The 18,086-nt window shown below is 43.5% G+C and overlaps 1 protein-coding gene across 11 annotated transcripts in view; it reads right to left on the bottom strand.

Moving 5' to 3' along the window:
- The window catches only part of SEMA5B (semaphorin 5B), a 291,486-nt gene that overhangs the window by 51,325 nt on the left and 222,075 nt on the right, over nucleotides 1-18,086 (bottom strand). For all 11 annotated transcript variants that reach the window (XM_074828744.1, XM_074828741.1, XM_074828740.1 and 8 more), the window contains 2 exons: nucleotides 7,263-7,380; nucleotides 1,098-1,279 (listed from right to left, as the gene is read on the bottom strand). In XM_074828744.1, the coding sequence (XP_074684845.1) occupies nucleotides 1,098-1,279; nucleotides 7,263-7,380 (300 nt within the window). The remainder of the gene's footprint in view (nucleotides 1-1,097; nucleotides 1,280-7,262; nucleotides 7,381-18,086) is intronic.

Here is an 18,086-nt window from a genome sequence, read left to right as displayed (position 1 = left end):
CTGTCCTTAATGGAATGAATGTTTCTGGAGAAGATAAAGTAGATAAAAATTGTATTGACCCAATATTTACTAAAATATTGGCTGGCCCCACCCTGGTTAAGTAGTGCTTACACTATTGCATCGACTTTCCTTGAGTCATGACATGATGTAGTCTGAGGGTGGTGGTGTAACATGGACACAAACACGGTGGCTATGTTTGGGCACCCGACTGGAGGACTTTTAGCTTCCATACTGTTCAAGCACAAGCTTCAGGCTTCGCGGGAAAGGCAGCACTTTGACACAAGCTGAGCTACATGCATTGTTTAAGTGCTGTCCCCGGCAGGCATGCCTCCTAAGTGCTGCTCGCTGCCAGACAATGATCTGTTGCTTTCACCTAGCCAGCGTGCTGCAGACAGTTCACAGACTCACAGAACAAGGCAAACAAGCCTTGCTCCGAGCTAGGCTAGGCCTTGTCTTTACAAGCATTGCTCTGAAGGAGCTCTGCTTGCTTTTGGCAATGCAACCTTGGAATCCAAACACTGAAACATTATAAGCTTGTTGGATTTTTTTAGCTTATTGCTGTTCAGCTGGCTAACAACTACCTGAGCCTTACTCACCTCCTTCTGAAGAGTCACTATTCACTGTATAGTTGAGGGAAACCAAGGCACAGTGTAGGTTAATGTGTACAGCAATTTGGGGTGCTCATCTTCCAAAAGCCCTGGCTGAAGGCCTTTCTCTCAGAGCCCTTGGGCTCCTTCAATTTTCACTGACTTCAAGTTGGACCTCACATACCTCAGTTTGGCTGGGATACAACAACATACTGAGGAAGTATTTCTTTACAGAACGGGTTGATGGGCTGCCCAGGGAAGTGGTGGAGTCCCCATCCCTGGAGGTGTTTAAGAGTCGTGCTGACATAGCGCTGAGCGATATGGTGTAGTTGGGAACTGTCAGTGTGAGGTTAATGGTTGGACTAGGTGATCTTCAAGGTCTTTCCCAACCTTGATGATTCTGTGATTCTGTGAACATGCTCACAGAAACACAAGGAAGGAGCTAAGCTGTGGACAGGACAGGACACAACTCTTGTTCGCTTCCTAAAAAGCACAAAGATAATAAGGTACCTTGAGCAATTTGCAACCTCGATCCTGGCCCCTTCACAGCTGCGACCTCCACAGCGAGGACGAGGGCTGTCACATGAACGTGACCTACACATACAGGAGCCTGTGCTGTCCCCATCTGAATGCTCACACAGTTGCCATGGGGACCAAGGCCCCAATCTTCCATTTGTTGTCAGGTTTTTCACCTAATTTTAAAAGAAAAAAGGTCATTAATAGCAAGTTTACATTTCTGGAGACAGCCCTACAATAGAAATGCCAAACAAAGCTGCTGGGGGGATTAGGATGCAGCTTAGATGGGAGCTGTCTGTGCTTGCGAGCAGGATTCAAAACAGAGGGTTATTTTCAGACAACGCCGCATCAATATTTACCCTCCAAATTCCACCCCACATACCTAACGTGTGTGCACAGGCACCCGAGTCGACCCAGCCAGCACCACACCAGGCGCAAGCATCCATCTGCCACACCACAAAACCACTGCGCGCCCTCATCCCACACTGCACAGCTCCAGCCTTTCAAGCAACACAATGGCCGGTGCTGATTGTCCCCACTCCATTATGCTCCTGCCTCTGCAGTGCTTGGGACTGTTCCTGCAGAATATTTTCCGAGTTAGCGTTCGTATAACCATAGTGACCAGCTGAGACCGGGGCCTCGCTGAGTTTGGCCCTGTCCAAACATGCAGTAAGAACTGGCTCTCTTTCTAAACAGAGCTGTAGCCTAAATGGCTAAGCTGGGGAAGGATAGAAAGTGAAGGAGATGGTGGTGACTGGAATTAATGCTGAGGATCACACAGTGGGCTAAAGAGCAAGAATTCATCTCAAGGCAATTTAGAGACCAGACCACGCTGCTATCTGTTTCCACTGCCCTTTTCTTCACGCCTGTACAGCCCCGAACAGGCTGGGGCTTAAGTTTCCTGTGCACTGTAATGAAGAAGTAAAAACACAGTAGTCCTGGCTGACCAAAAGCATGAGAAACATAACTATTTGAGCCCAGGACTGGTGAAGACCTGCCAGGAGATAGGGTGTCAGAGCTTGCTCCCCTGTGCCTTGTTTTAACCAGTGCTGCTAAGTGAGCAGCCCTAAGCCAAGGGCTGGGGGAGCAAGCTGCTAGGGGTCTCACTGCCAAGGCTGACTTGAGAAGATGAGTACTGCCTGCTCCTCCCGGGATTGCTCCCAGGCCACCGCTGCCTTCTTGTGCCCGCTCCACTGCTACTGCAAAATCCAGCAATGCCAGGACCATGTCTGGAAAGCTGCCCTGGACACCCCTACCCTGGCTTCCCCTCTGCTCCTGAATTCAGAAACACAAGGCAGAAAGACATCCATGCTGGCCCTGCCTAAGTACAGCTATTTCATTGCTACAGCACAGCACCCTGATGCACTCTCCCCGTGACTCCCTCCATCCTCCCCATCCCATGTCCCAAAGCACAGGGCCTCGCAGGCAGGATGGCACGGACGGTGGCTGTTTGCAAGTGGATCATCCCCACCAATGTGACCCATGGGGTGGTGCGTTGCTCAGCAGCTTTGGTAAAAACGTTGGCAAAGGCAACACTGGACTTGGCCTCGGTGTTGCACACAATGAAGGGTGAGGAAAATAAGAGGCTGGGGCCCTGGCAAACAGCCCTGACACCAAATCTGAGCCAGCTACTGCTGACAAACCCCACTGTGCCATGCTTCACGGAGCTCCACACTCAGCAGGATCAGTCCCCTGGGCCACCCCAGGGGGGAAACAATTTCTCCTGCTTTACAGACAAGGAAACTGAGGCATGGAGAGGCTGGGAGCCACGCAGGGAGCCAACCACAGCCATGGGAGTAGTGCTTTCAAACACTTATCCTCTGAAACATGCTGCTCTGTGCTTATTCTCCAAGTCTGGCACTACGTTAAACACTCACAGTGCACCTCTGGTGGGCTGTCATCTTCCCCTCTCACCCATCTACAGCAACATCAAAAATATGCAGCAGTGGCATGGAAGTAATTTAGATCTGTTACTGCGCTCGTCAGGCTTCAGTCAGGGGGTTTCAAGCATCTGTTGTAAACTTTTGCTTACAATAGATTATCATGTCGTTGTAAAAATTTGCTCTGGGCTGCAGGTTACAAGGCAAGATGCCCAGAGAAGAGAACACTGAGTTTTGTTGTTGTTGAATTTGTTGTTTTAAACATGCATGCCATCAAAAATCAATGCAGTTGGGTTTCTAAAAGTAAGGAGTAAAAAAATCAAAAGAACTACTTTTGAGATATTTAATACTAGATTTTTATCTCCTTTTTCCTCCTGCCTTACAAAAGTCATAATCCAAGTATTGGATCATTTCTATTCAGTTTTGAGCCAGAAAGCCTTGCCGATTCCAGCAGGGAGTTCTGTTCAGAAATCAATGGTATGATACGGCCCGTGGCTTCAATTAAAAAAAAAAAAAAAGCTGACAAATAATTATTGGCTCATAAGTGATACTGGGAAGCAACCCAAAAATTAAACAAATAAGCAGCCATAACCGAAATGCTGAGATTTATAAACATGTCACGTTGTGAGTGTGGGAAGTTTTTATACTTAAGAAATTACATATGGGTTATTATTCCATCTTTAAATTCATAAAAATATCTTCAAAAGAGCAAACTTGGGAAGTGGGATAAAAACCCACACGCACTGATCTTTTTCAGGAATATCTTTACAAGGCAAATCCTTTGTAGCCAAGACAGTGCCCATCAGACAGACAGGACATGTGATCAAACACCCTTCTCTCACCTGACAATATTACAAATTCCAGAGTTCTCCTATTTTATAAACTGCCATTCTCCCACCAAAGGCATCGCCTTTTTGTTTCTTCCTTCTTGAGCCATCTAAAGGCTCAAGTGCAGGATCTAAAAATTCAGACTAACCATTCCTACTTCCTGCTACCAGGATGTTTTCAGTGTTTATTCTGATATTACAGATTAGGCTAGAAGCATTCCTTGTTCTTTCGATTCATCTATGATGATGTCAACTGCTTACAACTCTGCCAAGCTTTAATTATTTCAGCTGGAAGTTTCCACGTTGCCTGTTTGATAGCAGTTGAAAATTCTTGCAAAGCTTCAGTCAAAATATTTCAACCGTTTCTAAAATCAAATCTAGGGAAAAAGAATGTCCATAAGTAGCAACCTTTTCCTTGAAAGAAGCTAGTGTTCAGAGCAAGGAACTGAACTTTATGTCCTTGTAATGCCTTTTCACAATGCCCATGAAAAGCCATTCAAATCTGTCTAGGGTATAAAAACCTTGGGAGGTGGTGAGGAAAATTCTCAGTTTTCAGAGACTCATAGATTTTGATCCTGGCACCTGAAGTCTTCTCTGTGCACTCGGCATGCTTCAGTGTGGGCCAGAGCAGGGTACAAGTCTGCTAGTCACCCCAAAAAAGGAGTGGGGAGACTGGCATTGATTAGCAAGAAAATGGGGTAGCATGGGGTTTGCTGAACACACAGAGTGGGACTGGGATGAAAACCTGAGAGGCAGAGCATCATTTGGCTTGGGATAAGGAGGACTGTACACTTTATTTGGAATATTCACTTCCTAACTTACTAACCACCATCAACAGTGACCCCATGAGCCTGGCTAATGGAGTTTGTCAGCCAAACCTAAAGTTCCTTTCCTGCTGGTTGCTCATGTTGGCATCAGTAAGATACTATAAAGTAGGATGTGGCTTTTTTCAGTTTTCCTAAAACCAAAAAGCACCTAACTTCCTTTTCCCAAGTCTAAGAAGAAACAGCATGTAATCATGTATTCAGGACTCCCTGATATGACACATGCACGTATAGGAAAAAGAAGAGCAGCATGAGCAATTTGTGTCCTATAATTTCTTAATGCTTTGACATTGCAACCTTAGCAACAAACCTTTAGGAGGTTCTGGGTGTTACCTGGTAATAACATATAGTAACTATTGCCCAAGATACTACGTTAACACTATATGATTAACCCTCTATCTAAGGTCCTTTAATATTAAAGCTGGAGAGTGGGAATCTGTGGTACAATGTAGTGCTGTACAAAGCTGTTCAGACTAGCTCTGAACAAGCATGTTTGCACAAGAGCAGCAGTCAAGTTGTGTTAGTGTTGTGGTTGACTCACACAAATGCCTGGCCCCTGTAGGATATAATTCAATAATATGCCAGTTCTGGCTTTAAAAGTTGCTGCATGCCAGTCTCTCAGCTGTGCCAGGACATCTGTTTGTGGGCTAGGCTGCAGAAGAACTCACTGACATTATCTGGGTTAGGAAAAGTTTATTTGGGAGGGGTGCTTTTAATCTACGCCATGTCACACTTGAGTGTGATCTCAGTACAGCTGTACCAGCACAGCTGAGCGCCTGGTGCTCAGCCCAGGAAAGTGGGGTGAGAAAAGCAAGGACTTCTTAAGACAGTAACTCATCCAACTAAGCTCCCAGACAGGCCTTTTTCAGGAGTGAAATTTAGTATTGGGTCACTGCATTCCCCTGCCTTCCCAGTGGTCAGTTACACATGCTGTCCTAGACTGTTGCCTCCGTTGACCACAGCCTTTATCCTGCACTGAACACAAGAAAATACTTGGATACTGCTGATGTAGGTGCTTCAGTGAGCCATCCTATTCCATGCCAGTGGTGAATTCATTCCAGCAAGGGGCAGAGGAGAAAGAAAAAGAAAGCACTTGCATGTGGATTTTAAACAGCTTGGCAGCCTGTTAGTCGAAGAGCACAAGGCCGATGTATGCACCACAATGACAGCACCTATACAGAAAATAATCTACAATGGAAATGCTAAAACAAATCTAAAACTAGCACCCCAAGAACAGCCAAAGCTTCTGCATATTCTGTGCTGGATTTTTATGACCTTGAAACAATGAGCTGGAGTAGCCTGTTCCCTGGTGTGCACCACAGCAGACATGTTCAAACTAGAGGATTAACACCTCACACACCTATCAACAGACACAGGCATTAAGCAGGACGAGATAACAGCATGGGCAATCAAGAAGCACTGCATCCCAGTTCCACACAGGAGGGTTATAAACACAGAAGCCTCTGAATCCAGCAGTGAAAAACTTAAGCCTGCCAAGCTGAGGATGGATTGAAGTAATGACTAATATTTCCAGGGAAAATATCTGAGAAGTACGAAAGATAAGGGGAATAAACATCCCAGCACCTCCAGACAGAAACAGCATACTGAAGATATAACCCATCCAGTCCTCTCTCTATATCTACTGGACTTAGCAGTATTAACATACTAATTGACGTTAGATAATAACGATGGACATTAATGAGAATTTCTCACCCCCCCATTTATTTAACAAGACTTGTTTTCCTCCTCAGCCACCTTGCAGCTATGGTTCAAGCAGCAGGAATTAAATATGGCCAGACGCCTTCTGGGGATCACAGCCAGGAACTGGATATTGTCGTCAGAGAAGGGTGGGTGGGTGGGAAGGGAGCTGGAGAGCCAACTCAAACTGATTCAGGCAGAGACACTTTTTTTAACTGCTGCATCTAATGGAGACCAGTGCAAGGAAAGATGATCTCCTTGCAATACCACACAGATTTGGTCTTTGGTCTGCTGAAGTGAGGTTAGAACCCAACACTATTTCTCATATTCCCTCTCGTGGTTACACCCTCCCCTTCCCTTGTGTTCTCTAGTACATACTGTATCTTTTTGTTCCATCTGCAAACCATCCATGCATGCCCTGTTTCTCTGCTGCTCCCTGAATGCCTCTTCCTGCCAGTGCAACACTTCTTCACCAGTGTTGTCTCCTGGGCTCAGCTCAGGGATCCAAGAGGAATATCAACTGAGTGCTGCCCAAGGACACTATTCTGATTTCCCTGACCTGCATGCAGGGAAGCCAAGGAAATGGTGCAGACAGTGGAGCAGCCCTGAGAAAGCTCAAGTTTTGTCTGGAGGTTACATGCTTCTCAGCAGTAACCCAATAGCACAATCCAATCTTCTTTACTCAAGGCATGGGTGGGCATGAGGAGGACTAAATGCTTGCTTTGGGATTTGGAGCAAACAAATACATTTTGGGTCTCTGTGTTCTAAACAAGAGGCTGTGCACAGATATTAGTGTGTGCCACTGGGCTCTCCATGTTCTCCTAACAGCCAGCCCTCATCAGGCAGTGACATACTTTCCCTCTCCCTTCTACACATACGCATACACTCACACACCAGCATATATAAAATATTTCCACTCCTTCCACTTACTGGGCACTCAGTAATATTTTGAGTCCACAGGCTCATGTTGGAGCTGTCCTCAATGGTGGTGCATCGCTTCTGCTTGTTATCCCAGCCACAATACGGGTCTCTGGCTCCCAGGCATTCCCTGCATGTGCAAAGAGAAAAGATTAAAGCTCTTTAAGACTGTCTAGCTCTAAAGACATGTATTCGAGTATAGTGCTTGTATATGACAGCTGTCAACTGCACTGAGGCTCAGCAGAAGAAACAATTTCTTCTAAGCAGAGGTTTACCTGCTTGGAAGGGGAGAATGGCTGAAGAGAAGGGTGATAGGATACAAAGAAAAAATCACTCATAGAAGCTGTAGATTAAAAATCAGTTCACTTCTCTCCAAGGCCTAGGGAAAGAAAATGACTTTACAAATTTTAGTCAAAGAACACTTGTCATTGAGATATCTTTGTGCCCACATGTAATCACTCAGCAGGCCAAATCTCACACAAAGCAACCTCTGTGAGTACGTTTTCTGACACTGTGTCCATCCAAAGGGGTTAGACAAGCAGAATTAGCCAATGGACCAGTAATAAAGGCTTTCTATTAGTCTTGGCCTTTGCTGGAACAATGGTTTCATTTATAATCCCAACATCAAGATGTCAGTTTGGAAAAGTCACAGCAGAACATTATTTCTAAGCTTTTGGCTGCTTTGAACACTGCTGTATTCATTTTCCTCCTGAATCCATATTTACAGGCTAAGTGTGTGTTCCCAACATGTGAGCTGCTAAAGAAAAATAACTAGGGTTACTACTGCCACGAAACAGAGAAGGTCAGTCACAGAATTAGTCTGTACTGATAAAATTCAGCTGTATTGGTTGCTCCCATGAGTTGCTTTCAAATTGTTAATTTTCAGTAAGAAAACAACAGTACAAGCCACATCATACATGTATTAGTGAAAGACAAAGAAGAGGACTAAGCCTGAAAAGATTCGCAACATTATTTTTTATTCCAAGGATCCATTCTCTTCTATCACACAAAAGGCTAATAAGATCTTTCCAAAAGTCCTAAATGATTTATAAACTGACAATTAGACAGCAGCAAGGGACCAAGGGGAAAAATCAGTTCAAGAAACTAAACAGGAGAGTAATAAAATTTATTCTAAGGGTAGGTATCAGTATGATAAATGAAACATCAAAAAACAAAAAAGAAAAGAATCCAATGCAATGAGATGTGAACTGTTCCCTCCCAGAAATCTTTGAAATCCTATTAGCCTGTAATCAGCCGCAAATGAAAAAGCAAGTCCCTTAAGCACAGCTGAAAACACTCTATCAGTCTGTACTGACTCCACAGTGATTTGCCCCAAAGCGAACCCTAGACTGTTTTGCTGTCTGGTATCCATTGTTTTTTAGAGAGAGATAGATAGATAGATGTGGATATATATATATATGCAGACACAGTGTATATATTTATATTTTAATCATGAGTTTCCATTTTGCTCCTACATGGCAGCTCCTAATGTCCTCTACTAAAGATTTCACACACACAGTTGTAAGGAACATAACTTTATCTTTCGTGTTTTAGGAAGGTTACAATAACTGTCTCTACTACATTTTTCCTTCAGCTGCTTCAGCACACCCAAGGAAAAGGCAAAGATGATTTTGTCCCAGACCCAGGCAACAGAAGATCAAATATTTGCCTAGAAAAGACTTGGGATCCTCAGTCCAAGGACACAGAAGAGACACATGCCGCTTTGCTCATTATTCAGGCTAAGGACCCCCACCCTGTTGTTTTGGCAACCCACACCGCCCTCACCCATGAGGTGCCGCCATGTCCAGAGCTGCCTTTGCCGTCTGGCAGCCCCTCAGCAAGGGCAGCACCTACTTAATTATGGAGCAGACACCAGGGCACCTGCCCACCCTCTCAGCAACTCAGCACTTCAGGAGGAAACTGGGCGGTTTTGAGGAGAAGAATAAGAGAAGCAACAGGGGGAACAGGGAAAGAAAAAAGCCCCTGCTTTTAGTTAGAGAGCCTTTTGGTCCGGCTTTCAGACCCTGACACCACGTGCATGCTATTGTTTCCAACTGCATGAAGCCATTTCGCTGGGCACACGGCGAGCTCAGAGAGGTCATTGTAATTCATAACAGAGAAGGCTGTTGTGAGCATCACCCTATTATGATACACATTTTCTCTGAATTTAATTTATAGGAAAACATGTGCTGCATAAATTCAGGAAATAATCTCCATATGTTCTGTGCTGCAGCCCTCAGCCACTCCACAGGCTGCAATATATCCCGGTTAGGCACTGACCACTTTGCTGGCACTATCATAATGTATGTCATGTAGCTAATGTGCTGCTCTTGGCTGAGAGCAGTGAGCTACAGATCCCTAACGGTGCACTCAATGAATCACAGCCTGCAGTCCCCTGCCACCGCCAATGACCCCCAGCTGACAGGCCATCAGTAACTGAGCTGCAGAGCCGCCAGAAGGCCGTGATGCTGGGCCCTGGGAAAAGCCCGGTGCGGTGCTTGTTGGTGGGGAGCTACAGCCATCCTGTGCTGCACCGTCCCTCCACTCTGCATCCTGGGCATAATGAATTCCTACCCAGCCCGGGCTCCACTGGGTTGTCAAAACGCACACTCTGTAATTTAACAACCATCAAAGCCTGGGACTTCTCCCCATCTGACGGCAGGCACTCAAAACCATTTGAAATCTAAAAACAAAATAGCTACGCTGTCTGGCTCCCTTCAGGATTCAGAGCCCGTTCATCTGCCTCAACTCTGGTGAGAAACCTATTATATCAGCTGACAGCAATAAACTTAAGGGTGAGGAGGAATGTATTTACTTACACACAATTTGCTCCATTTTTTTTCCTTTTGTAAGCAGGAAAAGCATTACAATGTGCATTACTGCAAGAGAACAACACTTCTGGCAAATACTTTAAGTGAACACTTCAAAATCCACCCTAATTTAGATCCTTACAATATCTTTAGTATCCCTATTTATGTCATTAAAAGATAAAACCACAGCAGCAAACACACACCAGAAGACAAATATACGTATGCATACATGCATGCACAGATCAAAATACTTCATAAATGTGCTGTCAGTCTTAGCAGACTGGGCACCATGGTGTGGAAAATGTAAAAGTATCACAGCATTTCCCTGTGCTCAGAACAGAAAATAAATTGAAATGTTTACATGTAAATACCATTTCATATTATGATACTGCTGAAAAGTCTCACACAGGCCGTGAGACCCAAAGTCTTCCAAGGCAGTATGTAAATACTGTGAAATAAGATACAAAGGAGTTTACATGCTATAATGGAATTCTGATGTTTCAAAGGCAATGGGACTTCTGCCACTGGCTCAGTGGGGCCAGATTTCATACCATACATACAGGAAACACCACACGTAGGTCTCCTCAATGGCAGGCTGGGAATGCCTCAAGGAACTAACGATACACTGTCGTCTCCCATCATAATTCACACAGGTAGAGAAAACCAATTATCCCAAAAGACTACCCAAGCATAGCAGGTTAACACTGGCTGTATTAATGCTAATGGCTTAGTTAATGAAATCCCACAAAGTGGGATGCTTGTGTAAGTAAGATGGTGATGATACCACATGGTCCATGCCCCCAGTTCCCTTCTGGCCATCTACTAACTGCAGTGCATTCGGTGAGGACTCAGGAGAATACCTCTTGACAGATATCTAAGAAGTTGGATTTATTATGACAGGGCATTACTATCAATAGCGATTCACTTTAATTCATTGCCTTGCAATAAATGTCTTATCTGAGGCATAAAGGCATACACTGAAAACGCTCAATTGAAAAACAATTCCATTTGTATCTCCTATTCAAGGTATTTTTTTCTTCGGTTCCTTATTCTCACTTACCAAGGACATTTGCATGAAAATAAGATCTTACTCATAAGAGCTCACCTGCTGCCTCCTGCTTGGGAGCTGTAAGCCTCCCTGTTGCTGGCTGTTGCAATCATTTCTACAGCAGTGAATGGGGATAACACAAAGGATTAGGAGTCTGCAAGTGGGGCACTATCCACAGCCCACTGAAGTCAATGGAAACTCTTACCTATGACTCAAAAGAGTTTTTACGAGGCCTCTGAAGCCTGGTGGAAGCCCTGAAGCCTTCACTAATAGCACGTGTTGTAAAAAGGCTTCTGCTTCCAAGATGCTGGTCCTGCCCAAGATATCCTTTTTTGTAATAGCCTGAATGATGTCTTCTTTCAGAATCTTCATTAAAGCTTAAACATCTGTAGTTCAAAGGTTTTTCATTCCCACTTTAATTTGCTCTGGGTCTAGATAACTTCATCTTTTGGTCATTTTTCCCTGAGAGTTAAAACTTCAGACTGTGTAATAAATGGATCATCAAATCAATAGAACCAGACCCAAGAGATTAGGCTTTGACAGAGCAAAGGAAAGAAAGAATTACTAGAGCTTATTCCCATTCTTACTACCAAACAGAAGATACACAAAACTGCCATTTTGTACCAAAAGTCACAAAACTGTCATCCAGAGCATTCACACTGAAGGAGTCTGCCCCTCTCATCTGCCAGGATGTGCTTGCTCTCCCAGTTTTCATTCCCTTCTCTTTTCATTTACCTCTTTCTCACTCCAAAGCCAATAGGAATGAAATGACAGGACGTGATGATCTGCAGAGGCAGGGCTCTAGACCCAAAGACTGAGAAGCTCCCTTCCCAAACTGTGTTTGCTCACAAGACCCTGCCACTGCACCAGGGGAGGGTTCTGCATTTTTGCTGATGAGTTTGGAACCTGCAGTGAACATCATGTTCCCCAGGGAGATACAATAACTGTCATAGCACCTAGTCCTTTAAACCCGCATGGGCATCACCAGTTAGTTCATCAGAGGCACGGAGATTAGCAGCACTATCAAGTGGTGCAGTGCAAACATTGATCCTGCAAGGCACTGAGCAACACTCATCTGTGCTCCGCATCTAGGAGCATGGGCAGCAGAGGCATTCACCTTGCTCTTCTGGGGAATAAGACCTCTGAATTTCACACTGGTTTGTTGCACTCTTCGAGCAGTTAATTCCGAGGGAACAGCCCTTTGCAAGCAATAAGGGGGTTTTAGCTGTGTCTGTTAGTTGCAAGCATGAGGCTGTGTTTGGCAGACAGGCATTTCCTGACAAGGTTAGCTCACTGTCCCATTGCTATCAACCTATGGAGGGGATGAACTAAACAAATAATCATATTAGCTTCCAGCCAACCAAATCATAATTACTGACAACCTCAATAGCCCGTGCAAGGAAGAGCGGACTTCTGTCTTCCCTAAAGCCAGATGGCATGAAAAGAGAAGAATAAGAATCAAAAAGATGTTCATGGCTTAAGAAAATAAGATTAGAAAGGGAAAAAAAGCACCAGACCTTCAAACAATCCCTCTAATTTTGATACCTTTAAAAATTAAAACTACAGAGATGAGTTAGTGATCTGTACAAATCCATTATCTTTCCCCACTGAGAAGAGAAGCCAAGTGGAACTGAGCTGCTTTAGTCAGATGCTGGTCAAGTAGCAGCTTCATTTCTCAGCTGGTGAATACAACATATTCCGTGCCAGATGCTACTGCCCTTTCCTCAAGACAAGTAGCCCAGTACTACTAAGCAATTAATGGGGCTGTTTGTGGAGCAGGGCACTACTTGAGAAGAGCACACTACAACTCACAGGTACCACCACTGTGAGGGCTACAGTTGATGTTAATCTGGACTGACAAGGTTTGGTATTTTGGCATTTGATACTGGACGCAGAGACAGAGAAGCTGAAGTGTGCGTGTGTTGTGTGCATGTGTAATTTATCACCCACACATGCTTAGCATCAGTGATTGCTGCTCTGCACATGATTTGTTTTGAATGCATAAATTAAAGCCATGGTGTAAAACAACCTCTAAAACTGAAGTCCATTTATGAGCCAAACATATGTAACTTATTTGAAAGAAGCAGTGCACAGACAGAGGATTTTCAGAGGCAGTTTCATCTCATTTTTCTTTCCACATCAGGGACCTTGGCTTGCCAGTTTCCACCTCCTGCCCTACCATTTTCAATATCACTTTAATCGATTGCGGTTTATAGATTATGGCCTCACACAATCTACAGAACAAACTATTCTATTTCTTACTTTCTGACATCCCATTCCATCATCTTTTAGCAACAGTGACTTCTTTATTGGATAAGTGTTTATTTTTATTTTTAAAGCCGTGAAATAAAACAACATTGCATTTATTCAAATATGAAGATTAATGCCATCCCAAGAAAAATTCTGATTAAATCTGGATTTATGTTTACATCAGTAAAGCAGGTTATTAAAAAAAAATGAGTGAGTTCCTCCACAAACACTATTAGAAACTCTTGTCAGTGTGCCAAACAAAACTGACCTCTAATAAAAACAAAAGTACAGAGGGCCTCTGACTACCAGTGCTGGGATCAGCCATCCACAAGAAAACTCGGATACTATTAAAGTCCTAATGAAAGGAATAGCCAGAAGGAATTCCTGAATGCAGGCATGTTTGTCTGGATTGTGAAGCACAACCATTTCCTAGCCTCGGCAGGCTTTTGAGCCTTAAGAAAACATGCCCCCCAGGGCTGCCATATGGAAAGAGGCAGAGGGGGCTAGACATCCTTTTGGAAAGGCAGCTTGGGCAAATCAGTGCACTCAAGTGTTATTCCCTGTCTCTGCCCTGTGTCAGTCAGTGTCTGCAGGCAGCTGTCAGATTAAGATGTGTTCTGCTCCTGCGTTTCTGCTCTGTGGTTGCAGATCTGAGACTTCTGTGTGAACATGGCAAATTTCAGTACTCTGGTGGCGTAGGTGGATACAGGAAAAGAGTGGTTTAGGCAAGAGCAAATCCACTGCAAGGGACACAGACAGGTGCTTTATGTAGCCTCTGCAAGATGCAGATGATTTAAGAACACAAATTATGCTAAAATGGGAATTTAGAAAGGGAAAGAAAACTGCAGAGGCAGAAAACTTAGAAGGAAATGTGAGTGATGATAAAGAAACCTGAAAACAGTCTACAGTCGTCACCCAGGCTGCACAAAGTAATCCATATTCAAGCAGCTCCTTTGTGAAAGTTGGATTTTGTTAAGCTCTGGGTAATTATTTTCTGCTCAACAACATGTATATTCAGCTAGACAGAACCTTTGTAGATTAATGTATGTTGGAAAAGGCAAATAAATATTAGACCACCTACTACACCCTGAGGATCTAACATATCTCTTGTCCAATGCAGGGCTATTTTAACATTGCTTAAGGTGCAAAATGGTCCTGCCAACATATTCTCCATTGCTTTTTCCCACGTAGTTACAAAAACACCATCAAACAATGTCCATTCCACTTTTTAACAAGAGACAACATCACTTCAGTAAATGGATATTCTTCAAATCCAGCCCTACTCCTTTGCAGACTGGAGTGTTCCCATAGATCTACAGTACTTAGGTATTTTGACAGGTAAAAGACACCAGACAGTACAATATTATGTTCTTCTACAACCCATACATATTTTATGTACTTATATGTACTTAAAATTTAAACTTAAACCAACAATAACAAATTTGCTCTGGCTCCAGATACTTCCTCCTCTCCAAACAGGTAAAACAGCACATCTCCTAATAAAAAGTTAATGATGCATCTGTAGCAATATATTCATTCAGTATTAACATTGGGTACATTTGTGTTTTATGCAGCAAATGCTGCCTGGAAGCCTGAGACATGAAGCAAACCAGCCATGGCAGCAGTAAGGCTGTAGACTACATCAGGAGCCATGTCACTGAATATGACCGTGGCCTAGAATACAAATCTTATGACATAATAGTAGCAAATTGCAAGAACTGACAGTTGCAATGGATATCGGCCCTGGGGCTTGCTGGTAGCTTTAGTTATTAATCTTGTTTGTATAACAATAGCATCAATGTCATCCTAACATAACATATTCCAAGAAAACTACCTGCTTTCCTGTCAGTCACCACTGTGTTGAAACTAATTTCACATAGCCCACCTAGCAGGCATCTGATGGTAATGACTTTTAGACATCATTGATCTGAGTTGGCCTAAAGCCAGCTTGCTAGAGGTAAAAGGATCCATACACTAAACCATTCCCAATCTTGCAAGCTAAGTCCTGTTGGCAGTACGCTTTGAAAATAAGGAGCAAACAAAAGCCCTCAGCACGTTCAACCTCCCTGCTTTTTCTTCCCTCCTAGCAAATCCAAAGCCCCCCCAAACAAATTTGCAACCTAGTTATGATGGTAAGGAGGCAAAAGGCAGTGAGCCCTGAAATTAGCTGATTTTATTTGGCTTTTTCTGAAGTGACCTTTCAGCAGTTGTGTAACCCCAGATTCTGGCTACTGCTAAATTCCCCTTCTGCCACAGTACCGTTCACTCGGGGCCATTTACATAGTTCAGAGCTAAAAGTGGGAGCCTAAAAGTGTACAGGCAGCTTAAAATGAATGTAAAGCACGTCATTCATTTGAGCATTTAATAGAAATGGGAAAAACTGTAATAATTCATCTGGTTCGGAGCAAAACCCTTTCCCACTCTTTCATACTGTGTTCTTTCTCAGTGATGCAAACACCAGCAATCTCAGCACAGGCTTATTCCTCAAACTCAGCCTCTTGCTGGTTTCCCTACTGGCCCCACATTGCATTTATCTCCTCACTGTTATTTGTGATTCCTTCATACTTAAATGGCATCTACAAAGTATGCTATTTTCTTTCTTCCATGCCATTAAAGATAATGTCAAATAAGATGAAACTGAAAACCAATTTCTGTGGCATCTTACTGGAAACATGCCCCTGCTCACTACATTACCACTTACCCTTGCCTTCTTTTTTTTCCAATTTCAGATACATGTGGCCACATCCCTTTACCAGACTGTTCAAATGAAGCTCTTCAACTGCTATCCTGAAATCCACATTTCTTAGACCTGTACCATCCCCTTCAATCTTAAAGGTCCATACCCTGCAAATAGTATGGATGTGCTTAACTTTACATATATAAGCAGCTACATTAAAGAAAATGGGAGTAATTGCCTGCTACAGCAGATGCAAATGTGTTTTCAGGGTAGATAAAATGGTATAATTTTGTACTTCTATTTAAAGAACACAGATCCATTTCATCTACCAAACTTCATTCTTTCCAAGAGCTTTAGTGATCATGGTTCTGTTTGATGTCTTCATTCTCTGTCAGTGGGAGTCTCGCTATTTACTTAAATGCAACCAGAATGCCAAACCAGATGTTTAGTGATTTATTCTGATGTATTATTGGATACTGTGGATGACAAAAGATTGGGCTGAGCACTCTCCTTTCTGCCTATGAAGTCTTCCAAAGCTTTTCAGCATTATTGGTGGTACAATAATTAGCTAATTCCCCTAATTTTGGAGAGGCCATATCAGCCAAAGCAGATGGAAATTGATGATTAAGCTTTATCACAACATTTTTGTAGGCTGTTACCTTTGCTTTTGCCTCTATTTTTAAAAGGATGTTCAATGCGCTAGATATTTTTTAAAACAGGGAGAAGATTTTCAAAACAAAATCTGGGCCAGATTTTCAACAGCCTCAGCTCAGAAGGGTCTGGATATTCAAGGTCTTTGATGAACAATCTGGCCGTCATCATTGCCTCAGCAGTCTGCTGGGCTCCACTGAACAACAGTCTCTGCTTTGTTCTCTCCCTTACCTCTTTTAACATTTACTCTCCTGTGCTTTTTACCCAACAGTAATTCCTTGTTTGCCCTTCGAGGAACTATCCTCATTCTGATGAAGTGGTCAGAGGATTTCCAGCCCATATTCAATTTACTTTTCCCAAAACTGGGAAATTTTTAGATCTCTTCCCAGACTGTATTATTCCTCCAGTTAAATTCCCTAACAGTTTCACTCCTGAAATCTGGTAATCCTGTAATTTTGCAATCCTAAATTCAAGTGCTTCGTTCCTTTGTTAGAGAGGATTTTGCACCATGTAAGGATTTAAAAAAAAAAAAAAAAAAAAAAGGAAGAAAATAACAATAACCACCACCAAAGCAATCCTCCATGCGGTATCTCAAGCCCCAGAAAGCATAGTGTGGACGTGGTACAGGGACTGTGCTTTGAGCTCCAGTTTTGCACTTTGGAGAGAGAGAGGGCAGAAAACTCTCTGCTTCTTTACTAGGGCTGCTGACCCTTTTCTTCCAAAAACTCCCTGAAGCCACTTCAGGAGTTACTCACCTATATGTACTTAGTTGTCTGATCGCTGGCCCAGAGCTATTTAGAGGTGAACTGTGTTTCTCACACAGATCTCAAGTCAGCAGGTAAGAGTACTTGTCAGCTGAGTCATTTCTGCTAGGTTTGCATTAAGCACCATGGCCGGAGGGGATGTACAGCAGAATTTAGGCCAAGTAGGAGGGCAAAAACTCAGCATCACTCAACAGCAAACTCCCTGAAACCGGGTCAAAAAAGCAGGCAGGGTTCAAATGAGAGCATGTCATAGCTGCACACAAGAGGATCTGGCTCTCCCCATAGCCTCGGAAGCAGGAGTATCTCCACTGCCATGAGGTTGACCTGCGGTGGCACTCACATGTGAGCACAGCACGGCAGGAAGAGGACAGGCAAGCCAAACTATTCGCAGACCCACACTGTACATCCCAAAATTGCAACCTGCATCATGTGAACTGCAAATTTTATGCAGAAAACTGGAGGGAGGGAGGAAGAGGAGATCTATCAACATAAAGTGCATTAAAACTGCTCCGGACAGGGAGAGCAGAAAAGGTGGGTATTCAAGAGACCCTCTGTTCTTACTCCCAAATACATTTTCTCTTCCTCATTTGAATGTGTAATCAAAAAATGGCTACAAAATCACCCCAAGGCCTGCCT

Source organism: Strix aluco, chromosome 6 (assembly GCF_031877795.1).
Source record: "Strix aluco isolate bStrAlu1 chromosome 6, bStrAlu1.hap1, whole genome shotgun sequence".
Classification (NCBI taxonomy): domain Eukaryota; kingdom Metazoa; phylum Chordata; class Aves; order Strigiformes; family Strigidae; genus Strix; species Strix aluco.
Note: the sequence above shows the minus strand (reverse complement) of the source record. Positions and strands in the feature narration are given on the sequence as shown.